The 22,337-nt window shown below is 40.2% G+C and overlaps 1 protein-coding gene across 7 annotated transcripts in view; it reads right to left on the reverse strand.

Moving 5' to 3' along the window:
* The window catches only part of VWA3B (von Willebrand factor A domain containing 3B), a 202,340-nt gene that overhangs the window by 17,416 nt on the left and 162,587 nt on the right, over positions 1-22,337 (reverse strand). For all 7 annotated transcript variants that reach the window (XM_043603224.1, XM_043603225.1, XM_043603222.1 and 4 more), the window contains exons 22-23: positions 19,655-19,856; positions 3,146-3,257 (exon numbers count right to left, since the gene is read on the reverse strand). In XM_043603224.1, the coding sequence (XP_043459159.1) occupies positions 3,146-3,257; positions 19,655-19,856 (314 nt within the window). The remainder of the gene's footprint in view (positions 1-3,145; positions 3,258-19,654; positions 19,857-22,337) is intronic.

A 22,337-nucleotide genomic window follows, 5' to 3' on the forward strand; every position in this document is an offset into this window, starting at 1 on the left:
ATCCAGTCACTCCAAAGCCACCTACTACTGAGGTACATTTTAAAGCCAGATATTTTCCACTAGAAATGTTTAGCAGGCTTTGAATAGAAGTTCTCAGAAAAGGAGTCACTGATGAATATCATGCTTGTGCTCCACAAACCTCTATTTGGCCTTTTTTTCCAAGGGAGAAATAGTAATGCACGGTGACCAGGTGATCTCAATTAGTGTCATTAATGAGGGCAGACAGATCATGTGCCTCTGGATGGGATGCCCTAGCAATCCGTCCAGAAATACACACTCTGAGTCTAAGCTATGTGCGGAACATTCTATAAAGTAATTGACCTTACTCAACATCAGTATCATGAAAAATGATAGGAAAGACTGGAAAATAATTCCAGATTAAAGAAGACTAAGGAGACACATTAATTAAATGGAATACATGATTCTGTACTGGGCCATTCTAGAGACAAAAAATATAAAGCCAGAATTGGGACAGTTAACAAAATTGAAATATACAGATAAAAAGTACTATAATAATGTTAAATTTCCTGAATCTTGTAACTTTATTATGATTATGTTAAGAGAGTACCCTTGTTCTTGAGAAATACAGACTGATGCATTAAGGGATAATGGGGCACAACGATGTTGCCTAATCTCAAATAGTTCAGAAAAATAATGTGTATGTGTTGAGATAAGTAGAGAGAAAGAAAGGGAATAAAATAAAATAATAAATGTGGTAAAATAAACATGACAAAATTAAAAATTGGCAAATCTGGGTAAAGAGTATACAAAAGTTCTCTATTCTTGCAACTTTTCTTTAAGTCTGAAATTATTTTTTTAAGTCTATGATGGTAGGGATTAAGTCTATGATGGTAGGGTTGAAATTCCTGATTAAAGATTCATTGAGGGGAGAGGGAACAAAAGCTAAGTACATCCAGTAACACATGCATTAGCATTTAATTGTCTGAGTCAGTGTTTACTAACAAGCCACTAATAGAAATGACTGATTATACGAGTAATGTATTTCCTCCAAACTGTCTTACTTGAGTTTAAACACAGCTGCAAATGAAAAATTCTGGGATAGCCAGATCCCATGCAACTGTTAGGGGGTCTGTGCTCTCTGCCTCTAATTGCACATTTAAAACAAAACAAAACAAAACAAAACAAAACAAAACAAAACAAAACAAAACAAGGCAACAATCATTGCTGACATGATCTCAGGTATTGCATGTGGCCCTGGTTATACCTGTTTCCTCTACTTCCCCACCTTGGCAGCAGTAGGTCTCTGGCATTTCTTGTCACACAGGGATGGTGCCAAGTGAAAGTTTGAGCCATTCTACTTTTCTCCAGAACCCTGGCCAGCAAATTGATACCAAGCCCTAATGCAGCCATTTGGAATTTAGTCCTTTCCTGCATTTCCATTCAACTGCCAAATTAGTCTCTGACCCCTCTCCAGGGCTCCAATTCAGAAAACCAAGTAAGGGTAGCTCTGCGTAATCCTCACCTCGCAAATCTGGGTCCCAAGGAAACAGAAGGTTTTCAGACCTGCTCTTGCAAACAAGAGTTTCACGCCTTGGCTTATATGCTCATCTCAAATGCTCAGATCTGTATTTAATTACTCTCATCCAGTCAACTCCAAAGCACATTCAGCAAATTTCAAATAAAATGTCCTAGCTGTCAGTTCTCCACACATGCCTACCAAAAACTAAAACTCCTGCTAAAGTATTCTTCCCATTAAAAAGATTTAATTAAATTTCATTAATAAAGGATGATTCTTTTCACTGGTGATTGACAGATAATGCCTATGCAAGACTGGCTACGTTTCTGTGGTATCATCTTCTTGCCCCATGGATCTTCCTAGGGCTCTTTCCCTAAGCTCTCTTTTCCCTTATAGGCCCTTACATGATATCAATGACACTTATGTGTTGATGTCTCAAAAATCTCTATCTCCAGACAGATTTCCTCTTGAGACTCTAGGCCCTTATCTCTAATTGCTTTTCTGACAACTTCAGCATTGGAAGCATTTGGAGATAGGGGCCTAGAGTCTCAAGAAGGAAATCTGTCTGGAGACAGATATTTTTGAGACATCAACACATAAGTAGTGTACCTACAATTCATCATGTTCCAGGCACATCATTGTCTTCCAGTCCTTACCAACATCTCATGTAGGTACCACTATCTACCACATGGCCCAAACCAACCCACTCCATATCCACTCTTTACACAACAATGGGAGAGAGCTTTTGTGAACTTCAAGCGTGACTATGTTTTTCCTTGCTTTAAATGTGGCTCTCCAGTAAAATCCAAACTTCTTAACATAACCTTTTATGAATGGCCTCATACTTACTTCTCTGAAGACCTTTATTATTTCCTATCTTTCTTTGCATTCTAGGTTCCAGCCATACTCTGCTTTATTTCACCAGATATAAAATGTTTTTCTCCACCTCTAGATACATATTATTTTCACTGTCTACAAAGCTCTCACTTGAACGTCACCTGGCTGATTCCTTCAGGATCACATGTCCCAGGAAATTCTTGGGAAAAGCTCTCAGGTTCAGCCACACTGGCCTCTTCCACCAATATGCACTCCAGCCTCAGGACTTTGCAGTGCTATACCTTCTGCTCAGAACTCCCTCCCCCGAGATAATTTAATGACTTGCCTCTCCTTCTTTAAGTGTTACTCATACATCACTTTCCCCAGAAGCTCTTCATTGACCACCATATTTGAAATTGCAGCCTTTACCTTGACACTCTCAATTCCCTTTGTAGCTTGATTTTTCTCTACAGCACTATATCTGACACACTACACATTGCATTTATTTGCTTGCTTGTCTGTGTCTCTCAGTAGAATGTAAACTCCATGAAGACAAGAATTTTCGTCTGCTTGCTCACTATGCGAGACCAACACTTTAGGAATATTACATACATAGAACATAATAGATGTATAGTAAAATTTTTTACTAAACAAATGAAAGATGAAATATATTTTCTGGCTATTTCCCCCCCTACAAATATAAGTAGAAACCCATCATCATTTCATTTTAGAAATAGAATATCTTAGTACAGCTTATGAAATGTAGTATTCTAGGGAAAGCACAGTTTAAGAACCTCAGGTCCCTGATATCATATTAGTTAACAAAAAAATCTTACAAAATAGATTATCTACCTGGAAAATAAAAGCCATTTTCATCACATCTTGCAATAACTTTCTGGCCTTTGAGAGGATCCAATTTTTTTGATTTGATTTTATTTGTTGGATTTCCTGGAGATTTCTGTTGCTAAAAAATATAAAACATTAATAATTGATTTAAAAAGTCAACACAGACAGTGAAAATCATAGATACAGGGTAGTCTGGGATTCTCTACTGAGAATTGCACTATTAAAAATTAGAGAATATACATATACTTTGTATAATCATTCTGGAGTACTTCCTGTTCTATGTTATTGGGAATAAGCTTTTAAAATTGAACTGATGGGGTGCCTGGGTGGCTTAGTTAAGTGTCTGACTTCAGCTCAGGTTATGATCTCATGGCTTGTGAGTTTGAGCCCCATGTCGGGCTCTGTGCTGACAGCTGGGAGCCTGGAGCCTGCTTAGGATTCTGTATCTCCCTCTCTCTGTACCTCCCTTGCTCACACTCTGTCTCTCTCTCTCAAAAATAAATAAACATTAAAAAATTTTTTAAATAATAAAATAAAATTGAACTGATATATGGGAACCAGTGTCTATAAGAAGTGAGACAGAATTTGCAGCCTAAGACTAATCAAAATGTTAACACATAAAAAAGTCAACCTTTTCCAGAGAATTTAAACAGGATCCACGGTCTTAAAACATAATATTCAGTATATACAGATACAATCCAGAATACAACATTTATTTATTTATTTATTTATTTATTTATTTATTTATACTTATTTTAACATTTATTCATTTTTGAGAGATAGAGACAGAGCACAAGTGGGGAAGGGGCAGAGAGAGAGAGAGAGACAGAGAGACAGAGACAGAGAGACAGAATCTGAAGCAGGCTCCAGGCTCTGAGCTGTTGGCACAGAGCCTGATGTGGGGCTAAAACCCACAAACCGTGAGATCATGATCTGAGCTGAAGCTGGATGCTCAACTGACTAAAAGACCCAGGCGCCTCTGCAACATACTTTTAAAAAGCAAGCAGGGGCACCTGGGTGTCTCAGTCGGTTAAGAAGCCGATTTCGGCTCAGGTCATGATCTCATGGTCTGTGAGTTCGAGCCCACGTCAGGCTCTGTGCCGACAGCTCAGAGCTTGGAGCCTGCTTCAGATTCTGTGTCTCCCTCTCTTCCTGCCCCTCCCCCACTTGCTTGCTCACTTTCTCTCTCTCTCTCTCTCTCTCAAAACTAAGATAAAAGCATAAAAAAAGGTTTTAAAAAGCAAATATGACTGATTTTCAAGTTAAAAGGTGATCAATAGATCACAATCCTGAGATGACCCAGGTGTTAGAGTAATCAGATAAAGACTTTTTTTTTTTTTAATTTTTTTTCAACGTTTATTTATTTTTGGGACAGAGAGAGACAGAGCATGAACGGGGGAGGGGCAGAGAGAGAGGGAATCGGAAACAGGCTCCAGGCTCTGAGCCATCAGCCCAGAGCCTGACGCGGGGCTCGAACTCACGGACCGCGAGACCGCGACCTGGCTGAAGTCAGACGCTTAACCGACTGCGCCACCCAGGTGCCCCATCAGATAAAGACTTTAAATCTGCAGTTATAACCATGGTCCATGAGGTTGAATTCTTGAAATGAACGGGAAGGTAGTTGTTTTCAGCAGAGAAATAGAAACTATTTTTAAAAAATTAAAAATTTTAGGAGTAAAAAACCACAATATTTGGAAGGGCTCAATAGCAGAATTGATATGACAGAAAAAAGAAACTTGAAGATGAATCAACAGAAATGATCTAATCTGAAGAATACAGAAGAAAAAGACTTTTATTTTTTATTTATTAATTTTTTGAGAAAAAATATTTTTAAAAAATGAGCAATATCCTTCCTGTTCAGATAACTCATTCAAAGCCCAGCTCAATTATAATCTCTCTGGGAAAATTTTACCACAGGCAATTTCAGAAAAAGTAAAGGAAAGGACCGCTTTGTAATGTTCAAATGGTACCGTATGACTCAAGACTTGAAGTGAATGTCATGCTGTGTCCACTACACGAAGAAACTGGTAGCATCATTTTGATTTGTAGAGTCTAACTTTAAAATCCTGTTTTCTATATGCTTGTTGACTGATCACTAGTAGAAAGACCCAGTCCCTACTGTATCCTCCACTCCCCCAAACCCCAAAGCCCTCATTACATCAACCAGAACAGTCATTATGCTTTACTTCCAATGAATTTTAGAACCAGTGCTCCTGTAAAATAAATTTAAAATGAATTATTAGAAAACAAGATTTAAAAAACAGACATGCAGCATTTGAGTTTCTAGGTAAGATCTATTTTATCATTCTGGAAGGCAAATAACAAATGGCTTGGGAAAGAAGACTTAAATTCAAAGTACTAACAGACTGGTGAGAAGTTTACCATTTTCTTCCTCTGGTATTTCATGGCCTGATCACAAGGCCGCCCAAAACACAACAGTGGCACCAGGGTGCAGACAGAGGGCTCTAGGAGAAGCCCTGTAGTTCTGGCTTAATGGGAAAAGGAACTCCTAACACTCACAAAAATTATAGAAATCCCCTTCTCTTCTTCTCAGACCCCAGTCCACAAGCAGTCCTGTGGTAGGGGCATCAGTGTTGGCAGTGTGAGTCCAAAGGAGCTAAATCTCTGAAGGAGGGGAATCTTCTTGTCTGGTTAATGGTGCTAGGTTCCAAGAGGGTGAGTGAACCCCCAGTGTTCTCTCTCTCTTTCTCTTTCCCTGGCCCCTGTTTAGCTCCAGATGCAAGTAAGTGGAGGCATGCAGCTGAGCTGAGAACATAAAACCTTAGGTTCTGGCTGGAGGACTGGAAAGAGGAACCCCAGGAAATCAGAAATTACTGGGAAGATCATTTATATTACAAGAGGGAAGGCCAAGTATTACCCCAATCCCAAACCAAAGCTACCATAGAAAAGGAAACTATGAACCTACATACTCCTCTTGAATATAGATGTAAAAAATCTGTAAGAAACTATTCGCAAATAAATCCAGCAACATACAAAAAGGACTGTACATGATTACCAAGCATCCTAGGAATGTAAACCTGTTTTAACATCCACAAATCAATTAATGTGATACACCATACTAATAGAATAAAGGATAAAGCCATATTGTTAAATGTATGGAGAAAGAGTAGTTGACAAAACCCAACACCTTTCATGATGAAGACTCCCAACAAACTAGGAACAGAAGGGAACTTTCTCAACTCAGTGAAAATCATCTATGAAAAGCCTACAGCAAACATTATCCTTAATGATGAAAACCCTTAAGATCAGAAACAAGGCAAGGCACTCTGCCCCTCCTACACATTGTACTTGAGCTTCTGGTGAGTACAATCAGGGCAAGGAAAGAATAAAGGCATCCAGGTTGGAAAGGAATAAATAAAACTGTCTTTATTCATGAATGCTATGATCTTCTACATGGCAAACTCTAAGGAATCCACCCAGCTACTACCAGAATTAATTAACAAGCTCAGCAGGATGTCATGATACAAGATAAATCTACAAAAACAAACCAACTGTATTTCCATGTACCAGCTCTGAATATCTTAAAATAAAGCTAAGAAAAGAATTCCAAGGGGCCCTTGGGTGGCTCAGTTGGCTAAGTGTGTGACTTCTGCGCAGGTCATGATCATGTGATCTGTGAGTTGGAGCCCTGCATTGCGCTGTTATGCTGACAGCTCAGAGCCCGGAGCCTGCTTCTGATTCTGTGTCTCCCTCTCTCTCTGTCCCTCCCCCACTTGTGCCCTGTCTCTCTCAAGAAAAGAAAAGAAAAGAAAAGAAAAGAAAAGAAAAGAAAAGAAAAGAAAAGAAAAGAAAAGAAAAGAAAAGAAAAGAAAAGAAAAGAAAAGAAAACCAAGGGGCACCTGAGTGCCTCAGTTGGTCAAAGGTCCAAATTCAGCTCAGGTCATGATCTTGCAGTTCATGAATTTGAGCCCTTGTGACAGGCTCTTGTGCTGCCAGCTCAGAGCCTGGAGTCTGCTTTAGATTCTGTGTCTCCCTCTCTCTCTGCCCCTCCCCTACTCACACTGTCTCTCTCCAAAAATAAATAAACATTAAAAAATTTTTTTTAAAAAAGAGTTTCATTTATAACAGGTATCAAAAAGAACAGATATTTAGGAATAAACATCAAAATAAGTGAAAGAACTATACAATGAAAACTAGAAAAGGTTGCTGAGAGAAATGAAAGATCTAACAATTGGAGTGACATATCATGTTTATGGATTGGAAAATTTGATATAGTTAAGACAGCTATTTTTCTCAAACTTATCTCTAGATCCAATATAACTCACATCAAAATCTCAGTAAGTTTTTTGTTTTCTGGGTTTTCATGCAGAAATTGAGATACTGTAACTAAAAGTGCCAAAATGATTTGGAAAAAAGAACAAACCTGTAGGACGTACACTTCTTGATTTCCAAACTTATTATCAGAAAGCGTAATCAAGAAAGTGCAGTACTGACATGAAGATAGTCCTATGGCCAAGGGAACAGTATTGAGAGTCCAGAAACAAATCATTACATTCGTGGTCAATTGATTTTTAACACTTTGGGGAAAATTTTTGCAACTTCTTTAAAAATTAAACATAAATTTACTATATGCCCCAGATATACCACTATTAGATATCTAGCCGAGAGAAATGAAAACTTTTATCACACAAAGACTTTTATGTATTTGTATCAGCATTATGCACAATGAAAAAGTGTAAATAATGCAAATCTTGATTAACAGGGGAAATGGATAAACAAAATGTCACATATCCATACAATGAAATATTATTGAGCCACTTATATATAAAAAGTACAGAAAAGGCAAATATATAGAGACAGAAATTGATGCGTGGTTACCTGGGGCTGGGGGTGCAAACAGAGACTGAGTGCAAATGGGCATGAGGTATCTTTCTGGGGTGATGGATGTGTTCTGAAACTGGATTTTGGTGGTGGTAGTTGACAGCTGTCAGTTTTACTAAAAATCACTTAATTGAAATAGGTAAACTTTACAGTGTGAAAATCATATTTCCATAAACCTGTGGGTTTTTTTTTAAAGGTAAAAATAGATAGCTGTTTACTTTTGGTTTGCTCTATGTAACTATTCACGGTATTTTGCATGCAGTGGGGGTGAATGAGTGAATGAGCACAGAACCTTCTGAATCTACTCTTAAATCAAAACATAGACCAAATAGGTCTTTTTCTTCAAATCACCACATTGTGGAAACTGGGGACTTTTTTCCTTAGATTTTTTTTTTCATTTTTAAATTTCCTGACCATTAACTTATTAATTCTTGGGTCCTCCATCCTAATCAGAGTGCCCGTGACATCACTCTCCAGCTTCTCTTTGCAGGCCATCAAAATGCCCCTTTCCTTCATGATACAAAGCCAATATAAGGTGCTTCCACATGCTTTTTGGTGTCACTTTTTTACAATGCTATAGCTATATTATACATAAAGTATTCAACATTCATATACAGGTCTTCTGTTAAGGAAGACTCTAATTTATGAAACATTGACTGTAACAATTGAAATACACCTAGTGAACATAATTTGTCTTGGGTTGCAATTCATGTTCAGTATAATTTGGGCTCATTTCCCTGGTGCCCTATGTAACTGGGTTCTGCTGCAGCCGTCTATCATTTGGATCTGTTTGGAGATGCTTTTTGGGTTCATCAAAAGAAGTGGGAGTATGGTTTATTTCTGGGGAGATGAAAATGTAGGGCAGGGGCCTCAGAAGAGAAGAAATAATGAACTAAATAAAGGCTTAAGGTCTCTTGAAAGAACTGTGGGATGGATATATAAATATAAATATATGTATATGTAATTTTTAAATGTTTATTAATTAAATGTTTATTAAATTAATTAACTAATTAATGTTTATTTAATTTAAATATTTATTTATTTTTGAGAGAGAGAGAGAGAGAGAGAGAGAGAGAGCACAAGCGGGGATGGGGTAGAGAGAGAGAGGGAGACAGAATCTGAAGCAGGCTCCAGGCTCTGAGCTATCAGTACAGAGCCTGATGCAGGGCTCAAACCCACAAACATAAGATCCTGACCTGAGCCAAAGAAGGACACTTAACTGACTGAGCCACCCAGGTGCCCCAGAATTGTGGGATACGTAACAAGCCTTCACACCTGTGTTGCTTGTGGCCTTTGCAGCCATGGACAGAAATATAAGCTGAATACTACCCTTCTGTTTATGATGCTCCATTTTCACCAGATTTTGCTGGAGTCCCTTCATTCTCATGGAATTTCTATTTTTACAGATGCAGTTATTATTTCAAAGAGGTGAATGTTACCTGTTTGTTCCTGGGCTTTCACCCAGAGGAGAAACCTAAGCTGTCCTTCAGAATGACCTACTACAATCTGAAATGGCCTCAAAGGGCGGAGACTGGACCAGGAGACAGGAGAAATATGACCAATTGCTGCCCAGCTGGCTGTGTGACTTTGGGCAATCTTTTAATCTTTCTCGGCTTCAATTTCTGCATAAGCAAAGAGATGGTACAAACTAAATGATCTCTAACATCTTCTAATTCCATATTTCTTCCCAGAAGAACCTAGGTATTTTCTATACTAATAGAGAAACTGTCGGACTGTGTGTATACAAAGACAGGATACTAGCATGATATCTTTGTTTGCAGTTTTCACAATGTAAGGGAAACGCCACAACCAGAGCTGTGAACATGAGTAACTCAGTGTTCCATCATAACACTCCAAAGAGACACAAACACTACAGTTTCCTACAATCAGTTCCTCGACGGAATACTCCATGTAGAAGTATTCTCACCCCGAATAGAATTTAGAATCTCGGGAATCTTGAACATACCAAGTAAAATCACCTGTTGCTTAAAAACCTCACCCCCCATATAAAGTTTAACTTCCAAAGCCACCTTCCTTCATGCTGCCAGTGTCCACATCACAAACCAGGCAACTATGGAGGTCACCAGATAGCCTTTTCACCTCCAGATGGATATTACCTTGATTTCCAAAAAGATGTCATTGATCCCAGAAAGGCAATTCCCCCCTTCAGATTTCAACAATATAACAGATAAGCCACTTACTAGAATCTATGCCTAAATACATTTAAAGTTCCTTTAAAAAATTCTAAATGAGTATAATCGCATTTATTTAACTAGCCCCCTTCATCTCTAGATTCCAAATATCGATTCTCTCAACATCCTAGCCAGAAGCTAACCTATGAAAATGCTTTCTATATTTTCACAGGTACAAATCCGCGAAGTCAATGGCCTGAAATCATCAGAGAGATCTTTTTTCTCTATAGCTGTCACTCACTTCCCAATTCATCTGATATAGAACCACCGTTCACTCTGTGAAGACCTTCCCTGCACGAGCAACACTGAACAGTAGCAACACAGAGCACTATGATGTTCATTTTTTTACGAACAGAAAATGCCACCTAAGAAAATGCCTTTCTAAAGGACTGAAAAGTATTGCCTACCTTCAAATCACTCATACACATGTGGGTTCACCTGAAAGGACCATTCCAGTACCAAATAACTTTGTACACGCACGATGTTTACTCTTCTTTTGTTTCCAACTGTTCCTACTATTGGCAACAATTCATTTCTGGTTGTTTCCACAACATGGAGCTTTATGGAAGCTCACTCTACACTCAATGATTCACCCACACCACTGCACAATCAATTCAGCTACATCACAGATTAAGTAGAGTAGCCACAGGAAACAAATCTACAGGGCCAGCTTTAGTACAATGGTTCATTCCACAGAAATAGAGCATTGGTTTGCTGGGATGGAAGGGTAGCAGTAAGGACAGCTACACACAGCATTCCTTCAGCCACGATGTTGACAGCACCTTTCCAGAAAGGCCATGTGCCACAATTTTTGAATCTTGTCAAAGACTTTAGAAACACTGTACAGCCTATACCAAAGAACATGCCCAGTGCTGTTCTTTTTCTGGCATGCCTTCAGCTATCCACACACAAAATACAAACATGTCTGAGTTTTAAAAAGAAATCTATGGAGGATGAAAGTCAGAGGGGGTGGAGAATAGGAACAAAAATGGTAGCACTAAATAGATAAGGCAACATAGCTCTAGGCTTAGGTGCATGAGAATAGCTGCGTGTCAATCTCAGTGGGGAAGTCAGACAGGCAATGATCCTGGCAGTAAGGATGCTCTCCACTGGGTAATTTGATTTTGCCTTGTTTCCAAAATTCAGAGAATCCAATTCATTTTCCTACCAGATTTGATTACCAGGTGATGTAGAGCAGGATCCAAAATGGTGCCACCCTCCTTTCATTTATGACTTAATTTCAAGGTCATATGCTCAGGTTTTCATTGGTGGGGACAGTGAAGTTAGTAAATGTTTGATGCTTTAAAATTTCCCATTTAGCAATGTGCTTCCACACTACATATAGGATGCATTTCTACAACTTAACTAGAACTAATCTTTGGCTCCAAATCTTGTTATGAAACGACTACTAAATATTTTTTTCTGCCCTCAATCATTGAACTGCTGCCACCCAGCAGCTCCAACATGCTTCTCTGTCCATGTTTTGTCTTAAAAACCAACTAAAGTCTGTGACTGCTATAATCAAGACAATACTTGTAGTATAATGTATGTTTTGACCTTTCCTCTCACCAGGATACCCAAATCTAAGACCAGAACATTTGCAAACTGGTCTCTAAATCATTCAACTCTCTTTAAAACCTTGGTGAGAAGGATGGGGCCAGCCTGGAGCATCTGCTGACCTTCACTATCTCTCTCCTCATTTAGATTTAGAGGGGTTTCCTCCACCCTGAGAATATCTAGGGTCTGCCTCTCTTTTAAAAATGGGTTATGCAAAAAGAACGAAAAGACCTTATAGGAAAATGTAAATCAGGAGTGGGCCCACTCCTGCCCAGCCCCTCTCCGTCACCAAGTGACCACCCAAGTAAATGAGTCAGAAGTCTTTGTATGCTTCCCTTCCCAAGGCATTTGCATTTTTTTATTAAAATTTTTTTTAACCTTTATTTATTTTTGAGACAGAGAGAGACAGAGCATGAATGGGGGAGGGTCAGAGACAGGGAGACACAGAATCTGAAACAGGCTCTAGGCTCTGAGCTGTCAGCACAGAGCCCGACTTGGGGCTCGAACTCATGGACTTGGGGCTCGAACTCATGGACCACGAGATCACGACCTGAGCTGAAGTCGGATGCTTAACCGACTGAGCCACCCAGGCACCCCATGGCATTTGCATTTTAACAGGAGGCAAACTTATCTTGCCAAAGAGTAAAGCTCTAAGGGGAAAGTCTTGCCTCAGCCCTGGGCAAAGTCCTCTTGCAAGACCTCTCAGGAGCACAACAGGTCAGCACTGGGGCCCACAGGGACACTAAGGATATCACACCTGAATTCAAGGCTTAAGGGGAATGCTGTGGCCAGGTGGACATGAAGAGAGAATCATTATCTCCTGTGAGGAGTCTTGGACACCTAGCCTTGCTTTAAAATCCAAAGGAGGGGGCGGAGAGTGCTTTTCTGGAGGTGGTATTCCATTCTTCCTCAGGGAATGGTGTAACTTTAGAAAACACAGCATGTGAAACACACATCCCCAGAACTTCCCTGCAGTTTTCACTTCCCCCTCCTGGGGGCTGCTTCCTGAGCAGATGGCTGCTGAGTGGCTGAGCTGTCTGGCCTTACTCTCCTCCCAGTTTGTGGTTCTGGTGCAATGTGAGTGGCTCCTTAGGAAACACAGGAAACCAACCACAGGATGAAGCCCTGAACCACAAAACAGTCCTCTGCTCCCCAATACCGTGTGTGCAACGCTGGGCCATGGAGTCAACCACTCTGAAAGTAAAATCTCCAATTAACGTTAATCAATAGCAACTCAAAGGGCTTTTGTGGGGAAAAAAAAACAATTTTCTTTTTTTCTTCTCTTTCTCCTCCTCCTCTTCCCCCTCCCCCTTCTTTTTTTGGTAGTGGCAAAGGAACTGATATATATGCATTAGATGCTGCATAAAATTATTTTCCTAGCTTGAAGACCAAACTTGTAACATCTTCTCAGGGAATATTTCTTCACTACGCCTTTAGGAAAAAATCAAAGAGAAAAATTTGAAGTGTTTTATATAGTTAAATCTGAAAATCACCACAGCCTTCTAATCTGTAACTCAGATGTTACTGATTCAGTTATCCATATGTTGCTACCCCATGAACAAATGCCACACACTGGAGCTACTTTTGTGTCACTGCCTGGAGTGTGGACCACAACCAGCTATCTGCTGTATACAAATATATATCTCACACATGGCTACAGTATAAAAATAAATGCTGGGTCTTTAAGAAAACTTTTCAAGACCTCTGTTGTGGTTACTCCACCTACCTGCCCCCAAATCCATTCTGCCCTGCCCTGCTCCATACCTCAAGAGGGTGACCCCATGGATGACACCACCTTATGTATTTACCTTGCTGGCCAGCTTCTGGACAGGGGGAGCCAATGGCAGGCCAGAGGTCAGAGGGCAGCAGGAGGAGAAAAGACTGGGGTGTTGGTTCCATACTCCTTCCCTGCCCTGTCTCTCTAGAACTATCTCCCACTCCTGCTAGTGGATTTAGCTCTTACAGGGCTCCAGGAGTACCATTTCCTTCCACCCCTTCAGGTCTAGGGGTAACGACAACTTCCTGCTATTGCTGGTTGTTGGGGGCCCTGAATCCCTTTGGCCACCCTAGACCTACGTCCACCTCTACAAACGGTCCCTCCATTTCTTCACTTGAACTGACTGAATGGGATTCTGTTTCCTGCTTGGCCCCTATTGATAAGCCCTCCACACTCAGTTCTACTCCAGACAGGGAGGTCAATGACCATACTTAAACCTCCTGAGGGTAGGATTTGTGCTTATGAAAAAAACCTAGTACAGGACAATGCTGAGGTCTGCCCAGCTAAAAGCTCCAGCAAAGAGGGTTTTATTCAGCTTTAGGATGAAGAGACATTCTGGCTATGATTTTTGTCACCTCAGGGATCCCCAGATCCCTTCCCACTCCAAAACATCAGGATACTAGACAGGAAACTTTTTAGATAATATTTAGAGTTGGTGGGAGTTTTTCTTCCCTTCTTTCAATTCCTTCCAGTGACTGGTATTCCCGATCAGGATTCTCTCCTTAAGACCTCAGCTGACTGTGGGACGATCACGAGGCTGGCAGCACTCTCCCTTCGGCACCCCCACCTGTCCCATTGGAGTGCCTCTCTCTCTGAGACTTCAGCCCCACCTGGCCACATCTACCATCATCCCTCAAGGGCCCATATGGGGTCCCTTTCCCAGAAGTTAACTATCTCCAAGGTGCTGGCTTGAATGTGCAGGGGTCATTTTTCCTGTGATGACAACATCACTGATGCACAGCCCAGATTTGTTAATACTCCGCCCAGACACCAGGGAATCTTATGTGCTGCTGAAAAGCAATTAACAATCGCTAGAAAGTCTTCCTACCATACTCGAGTATCAGCAGAACAGACTCAAGTTTTTCTAGTGGAATGAGGAAGGTTGACTAGTTGTAAAGGGTTCTGGTGGGAGGTCTCCTTCCTCCCTTTATTTTTTATTTTATTTCTTTTAAAATTTATTTATTTTGAGAAAGAGAGAGAGAGAGCATGGGAGGGGCAGAGAGAGGAGAGAGAGAGAAAATCTGAAGTAGGCTCCACGCTGTCAGCACAGAGCCCGATATGGGCAAGAACTCACAAAATGTGAGATAATGACCTGAGTGGAAACCAAGAGTCAGATGCTTAACTGACTGAGCCACCCAGGGACCCTTTATTTTATTTTTTAAAAATGCTTATTTATTTATTTTGAGAGACAGAGCACGAGTAGAAGAGGGGCAGAGAGAGAGAGAGCGAGAGCGAGAGAGAGAGAGAGAGCGCTCTGACAGCTCATAGCCCGATTCAGGGCTAGATCTCACCATCCTTGAGATCATGATCTGAGCCAAAATCAGAGTCAGATGCACCTGACTGAGGCATCCAGGTGCCCCTATTCTGACTCCATTTTATACAACTCAAAGAAATGTCTAAGTCTTTCCAACCAACTTTCTCCTATACAGTGCCAAACTCACTGTTTTCCTGACAGTGTTTTCCAATCCAAATGGTCTCTCTCCTCTCACTTTCCAAGTTCCACCTCACCCAGTCTCACCTGTATCCTCCCTACACTCTTTCTCTTGGATGATTTCTCATGGAGTGGAGCACTCATTGCAACATTCCTAAAGGCCACAGACTCCAGATTCCTTTCTAGTCACAACTTGGAGAAATAAACATGGGTAGCTGGCTGTGTAGCTATGTTTCCATGACCTCTTTTAGGGTTGCTTACAGGTGCTTACAGCTTCACAAGATTTTCTGCCTCCAGATTTTCCAAGGCTTGGGTCAATGTTATGAGTATGGAGAGCCTGTTGGGTCTTTCTGGACCTGGGTTCTGCAGGATTTGCTCTGGAGAACAACCCTTAGGTAGTAAGGAAATGTAGGATACCATGGCTGGGCTGCCTAGACCAGGCTCCCAGGGAGAACTATGGAAGGTTAATTATAATTCAGATGCCCAGTGGTGATTTCTACCATAGCATAGCTCTGATTAGCCAATGATGGTGAAATCTGCAATCATGGCAATAAAAGAAGAGTGAGCAGAGGTAGTTTTCAAGGGGAATTTAAATTTTCAGCCTTCAGATTTCTTTTCATTATGTAGTCAGTGAGCCAAGCACCTGTCTCTAGGGACACCACAGAACTAGCAGATTATGGAAATAGGGGAAGCAATTCTTTAGTTATGTGCAGAATGTGACCATGGTGGGCAGAGCAGGTGGGATGATGGTTCTCCCCTCAGGTCTGATCCTGAGGCCAGCAAAAGACTACCAGGTAAAGCTTGAGTAGAAAAAGCAAGGTATAGGCTAGCCTAACACTAACATGTACAGCCACTTCTTCCCACATTTGATCTTGATCAACAAGAAAAGTCACGAAGCTGCCCCAAACTCAGGAACCAGTGGGGTGACTACAGATCAGAGAGTCACAGACATCCAGACTCCATAGCATGCTGTGGCATGGACCAAATCCACTGGCCACCCCGTTCTGACTGTGTGTGGGCTTTCCGATTAGATGCCCATTCCTAACAAACTTTAGTCACCTTTTGCTACATGTTATCAATAAACTCTAGGGGACCTTAATAAAAAAATAGATGCTTTCTTGCTCCCCAATTTACAATCATTCATCAAAATCTTTGGCCTTTGCTGAAGGAATTTATGATCAGACTATATTTATATATGAGTCAGTGAAAATGACTTTCATCTGTGGTGAATTTTCCCCCTAGGGGTCTCACAAGCCCTTGCCATCTTGAGCTTTGGTCCCAACCAATGTTTGTCACAAGAGGAGATTGAGACCTGTTAGTGGATTATGAAGTCAAACCAGTGGAGCATGGCAGACATGGAATAAAAACATCTCATAATACATCACACATCGTGAGGAGAAATATCATTATAAGAAAACACTACACAAACTATCCCATTGCCGAGGGCCATGCTAAGAGTGCAAAGAACTCTGAAGAGAAGATGCCAAGTATGATACCCCTTCCTCCCATTCATTACCAGTGGAAAACTGTCCTGAGCACATGGACCTCATTGGAACAGACAGTGGGGACTTTACACACCCTATGTGGGGGCAGGGTGGTGAAGGGAGAGCCTTAGCCCCTGACCAAGAAGGGGGCAGCAGTGGACCCACTGATACCATTACATGCACTGTCTTCTCTCACTCTAGCTCATGCCTCAAGTTCCTACCATCTCTTCTTCCTTTCCTTCTTTATGAAGATCTTGAAACAAAATCTTTACTTCCTGTACTTACTTTTCTTCACTTCGACCCACTACACACACTGCAAACTGGTTTCTGTTCCCACAATTCCACTGAAATTATTCTAAGATCACTAATAATCAAATGGCTTGGAGACATCATTCTGTATGACTTTTCAAAACTTCTCAGTAGGAACTTTAACAATGGATGTAGCAAGAGCAGGTTTTCAGGGACAGTTAATTATTTACTTTGTCTTCTTGACCCTTGGGTACCCACAGGGCATCCAGTGAGGAGGGCCAACAGACAGCCACATGTTTGAAGGCCTCATATGGTGCCTCCCAAGGGAATACTAAATAATTCTTTGGGGAAGTCACTTTGTTTGAATAACATTAATAGGCATAAGATGTTTTGTGATAAAATTTTTGCTTTTGCACAAAGACACTTTTCTACAATGGAGGGGGAAAGTGTGATTTGTAGGGGAAAAATAAAGTTAAAGAAAAACAAACAAAACCAAAAGAGAATCCAAGAATCCAGAGCAGCAAATGCAGAATTTAAAATCAAGGAAAGCCAGGGGAGCCTGTGTGGCTCAGTCGGTTGAGCATCTAACTTCTGAATTTGGCTCAGGTCATGATCCCAGGGTCACGGGATCAAGTCCTGCATTGATTATCTCTCTCCTTCTGCCCCTGCTTAAGATTCTCTCTCTCTCTCCTTCTGCCCCTCTCCCACACTCATGGTCTCTCTCTAATTAAAAAAAATTTTTTTTTTAAATTTTAAATCAAGCAAAGCCAATATCACTTAGCAAAGACTAAATCCAAAAAAGATGAATCTCAAGGGTTAGTTCTTTGAGGGTATATCTATTAGTGAATATATAGTGAATATAAAAAAAGTATATAGAATTCAGTAAGATTTAAGATGATCTATTCCAGGTCCACACACACCCATGCACAGTCAGAAAGGGGGTGTTATATTGGTAACAAGTATTTAGAGCCCCAAAATATTCATGTCCTTTGAACAAAAGATTCCACTCCTAAGAATCTGTCCTAACAAAAAAATACACCATGGAAGCCATTAAGATGTGTGAAAGAGAAAACTGAAAAATATCCCAAATGTCTGACATTCAGTGAAGAATTAAATAAATCATGGTATAATACACACCATGAAATATTATGTAATCACAAAAAATCAATCTGAGATTCACAAAACACAGAGAAAGTATATGAGAAAATGCTAACTTAAAAAGCAGAAAATGACATTTTTTCAAAGAAGACACACAGATGGCCAACAGACACATAAAAAGATTCTCAATATCACTCATCATCAGGGAAATGTAAACCAAAACCACAAGGAGATATCATCTCACACCAGTGAGAATTGCTAGTATCAAAAAGACAAGAAATAACAAGTGTTGGTGAGGAGGTGGAGAGAAAGGAACTCTTGTGCACTGTTGGTGGGAATGTAAATTGATGCAGCTACTGTGGAAAATAGTTTGGAGGCTCCTCAAAAATTAAAAAATAGAATTGCCATATGATCCAGTAATTCCATCACTGGGTGTTTACCCAAAGAAAATGAAAATCCTCATTCAAAAAGATACCTTACCCCTATGTTTATTGCAACATTATTTACAGTAGCAGAGATGTGGAAGCAACCCAAGGGTCCATTGATAGATGAATGGATAAAGAAGATGTGGCATACACACACATACACAATGGAATATTACTCAGCCATAAAAAGGATGAAATCTTGCCATCTGTGACAACATGGACGGACCTAGAGGGTATCATGCTAAGTGAAATAAGTCAGACAGAGAAAGGCAAATACCATATGATTTCATTTATATGCGGAATCTAAAAAACAAAACAAATGAACAAACAAAAAGAAGAAGAAACAGAGCCATAAATACAGAGAACAAACTGATGGTTGCCAGAGAGAAAGGGGTTGGGGATGGGCAAAAGGGGTAAAGGGGAGGAAGTGGTACAGGCCTGAATGAATAAGTCCTGGGGATGAAATGTACAGCATAGGGAATATAGTCAATGGTACCGTACTAGTGTTGTATGGTGACAGAGGGTATCTACGCTGTGATGAGCATAGCATAACATACTAAATTGTCAAAGCACTATATTGTACACTTGAAACTAATATAACGCTGTGTGTCACCTATAATTAAAGAGGAGAATACGAAATAATTATGGAGATTATGACTGCTTCTATATAAAAAATGTATTCAAGGAGGAAAAGAAAGTTAAAAGTAAGTGATCCAAAGTGGTAATAATAAGGTAGTTGGATTAGAAATCATTTTTTTCTTTTTGAAAAGTTTGTTTTATTAGTAATAATTACTAACACTTGGGGGGGGCTTTCAACATGAAGTACTTTAAGAAGTCATTTTACTCCCATAATAACCCTGTGAGACAAATACTAGTAATATTCCTATTTTACAGATTAAAAGACCTAAGATTCAGATGGAGTACCTGGCCAAGATAACATAGGGATTAGGTAGCATATCTGAGGCTGGACCCTGCTGTGGCTCAAATCAAAGTTCAGGCCTTTGATCACTACATTATACTTCTGTTTAGTTTCGTTTAAAAAAAAAAAGGGCCACAGTAAAATCGAATGGCATTTCCTTTCTGTTGAAAGGAAATCCTGTCACTTTAATGGGTTGGCTCTAACTCGTTTAGAAATCAGTGTGGAGGGGGGTGCGGGAGGGGGTAGGAAGGCCAATGCAGGGATGGCAATGACTTGGGACAGGAGGGAGGAAGGACATATCAACACCTCCATGGCACCTACCTCTCCTCTCTTGTTCACATAATTCTCCTTCTTGGCAGCCTCCTGGAGTTCCATGGCCTGTTGGATATACATTTTCCCAGCTAGGATTTCATTTTCCAGCATTGACAGCTCCTTCAGTGAAATGGGCCAATTCAACCGTTCTAATGCCCCATTTAAAGCTGCCTTGTTTTCCAAGTACCGCATTGGCTTGTATGCATCTAACCTAAAAAGAAAAAAAAAAAAAAAGAAAGTGATCATAATGGAAACAACATGGAAAGATACTTTTCAGTAAAACCTCTCCTGAGAACCATCTCTCAGACAGATGTTAGCTATCAGTTGACACAATGATGGGCACACCCTCTGGTCCATCAGAGGACCACTGTGGTGGCTTGTATGAGTTAAAAATGACCATCTCTGTGAATTACAATAGGCACTCTTCCCTACTACCTAATTTGATTATCTGACTTTAAAGAAGTTTTACACACATAGCTTTATTTTCAATTTTTTCGGCATATTTGGAACTCATTCCTTTCTCCCTAGGCCCAACATTTGGCAGGACCAAAAATGAGCTTCAAAGAGATTTCACATGCTATGCCCAGCAGTAACCCTGGGAACACAGCAAAGCAAAGGGAAGGGAAGCAAAACATAAGCCAAATATTTGCCTCAGTGCAGTAATTCTTGTACCAGCTCACTCTAGCTATTTTGATCTCCTCTCCTTTTATAAGCCTAAACAGGCCTAAACTTTCTGGCTTCATTGTTTTGGGACACAAAGAACAGAAGGCAAACATTCTATGAGCTGATGAATACAGGCTGTGGGACTCCAGGGGAAGCCAGTGTGGTGTGATGGAGTCTACTTCCAGTCCAGCTTCTGCTGCATCAGACACGCCTGGAGGGGGAGAGAAAGAAAGAGGAGGAGGGGGAGAGAGGCAGGGGAGCATGAGGAAGAAAGAGAGGGAGCAACAGAGAGAGTGGAAGGCATTTCATAATTATCATTTTCTTACTGCTGAAAGCATCACTTCCTTTAGATTTAGGGTATTGAAAGAGTACAGTTTAAACCCAGCACAGCCACAGGACTCAATCCACAAACAAACCTATCTCCAGATAACAGAAAAAATTCTTATTAAAAAATCTGAATGGAGTGATGTCATTAAGATGGTGGAATAAGAACCCCCAGGCTCCCATTCATACCCCCAGCCCCCAACCAGGAAATACTGACTAATCAATATATGGACCAAATTCCCTTTGTAAGGATTCCAGAAACCAGTTAAGAACTTACAGCACTCAAGATGAACTCGAAGCTAAAAAAGAATAGTGGATTTAAGTGGATAAAAAAGGTTGTTGCATTTTGCCTTCCTAGTCCCCCTGCTTCCCTGATATAGGGCAGCACAAGTGGGAGACAACTCGTAAATTGTGGCTTCCCTCTTGGGAGGGAAGGAGGATTGGAACGTGCATCCAATACTCTGGAGTTTTGGGAGGCTTCCCAAGGGACTGGTTTCCATCTTATCTGACTCAGAACACTGATGGGAATGGTGATATATTCTGGATACATGTTAGGGGTAGCTTGAGAAAAAAGAGGACTATCCATGGCTTATTGCACCAGAGACACTGCAATACCAAAAACAGACACCAGGGGGAGAAAGAGATTATGGGCTTCTGAGAAGGCAGGGGCAAACCTATTTGACAGAAATTTCATATACAAGGCTGGAGAAGACATATCCCAGAAAAGGTTTGAAAGATCCCCAGAATCTCTAACCCAGATGACTGGTGATGGTCATTTCCTATAAGAAGCTAGTCTAAAAAAAAAAAGAAGAAGAAGAAGAAGCTAGTCTATAAAGACCAGGAGAAGTGTCCTTTTTCAAATATTCAAATCTCCACTAAAGATTCTAAGGCATACAAAGAAACAGGGAAAGGTGGCCCAATCAAAGGAATAAAGTACGTCTTCAGAAATCTTCCCTAAAGAAATGGAGACCTGTGGAACATAAGGGAAGGGAAACAACAATAATATAAAAACAGGGAGGGGACAAAACATAAGAGACTCTTAAATATGGAGAACAAACAGAAGGTTACTGGAGGGGTTGTGGGAGGGTGAATGGGCTAAATGGGTAAGGGGCATTAAGGAATCTACTCCTGAAATTATTGTTGCACTATATGCTGACTAATTTGGATGTAAATTTAAAAAAATTAAATAAAAAAAAAAGAAATGGAGATCTATGAACAATGTGACAAAAAAATTCAAAATAACTGTCCTAAAGATTTCAATGAGCTCGAAGAGAACACAGACAACTACATAGGATCAGGAAAATGATGCATGAACAAAGTAAGAATATCAACAAAAATATAGAAACTATAAAAAAGAGAACTATAAAAAAGAGAAATTCTGGATCTGAAGAATATAATAACTGAAATGAAAAAATCTCTAGAGAAGTTTAAAAGCAGACTTGATCAAGCAGAAAAAAAATCAGCAAAGTATTACTACTTTAAGCCATAAATTGTTACAAGAGACAAAGAAGGATATTATATAATGATACAAGGGTCAATCCACCAGGAAGATATGACAATTATAGATATATATGCACCAGTGTCGGAGCTCTCAAATACATGAAGCAAATATTGACAGAATTGAAGAGAGAAATAGATAGCAACATAATAAAAGTAAGAGATTTCAATCCCCATTTTCCACTATTGATAGAACAACCAGACAGAT

The sequence above is a fragment of the Prionailurus bengalensis genome, chromosome A3, assembly GCF_016509475.1.
Source record: "Prionailurus bengalensis isolate Pbe53 chromosome A3, Fcat_Pben_1.1_paternal_pri, whole genome shotgun sequence".
Taxonomy (NCBI): domain Eukaryota; kingdom Metazoa; phylum Chordata; class Mammalia; order Carnivora; family Felidae; genus Prionailurus; species Prionailurus bengalensis.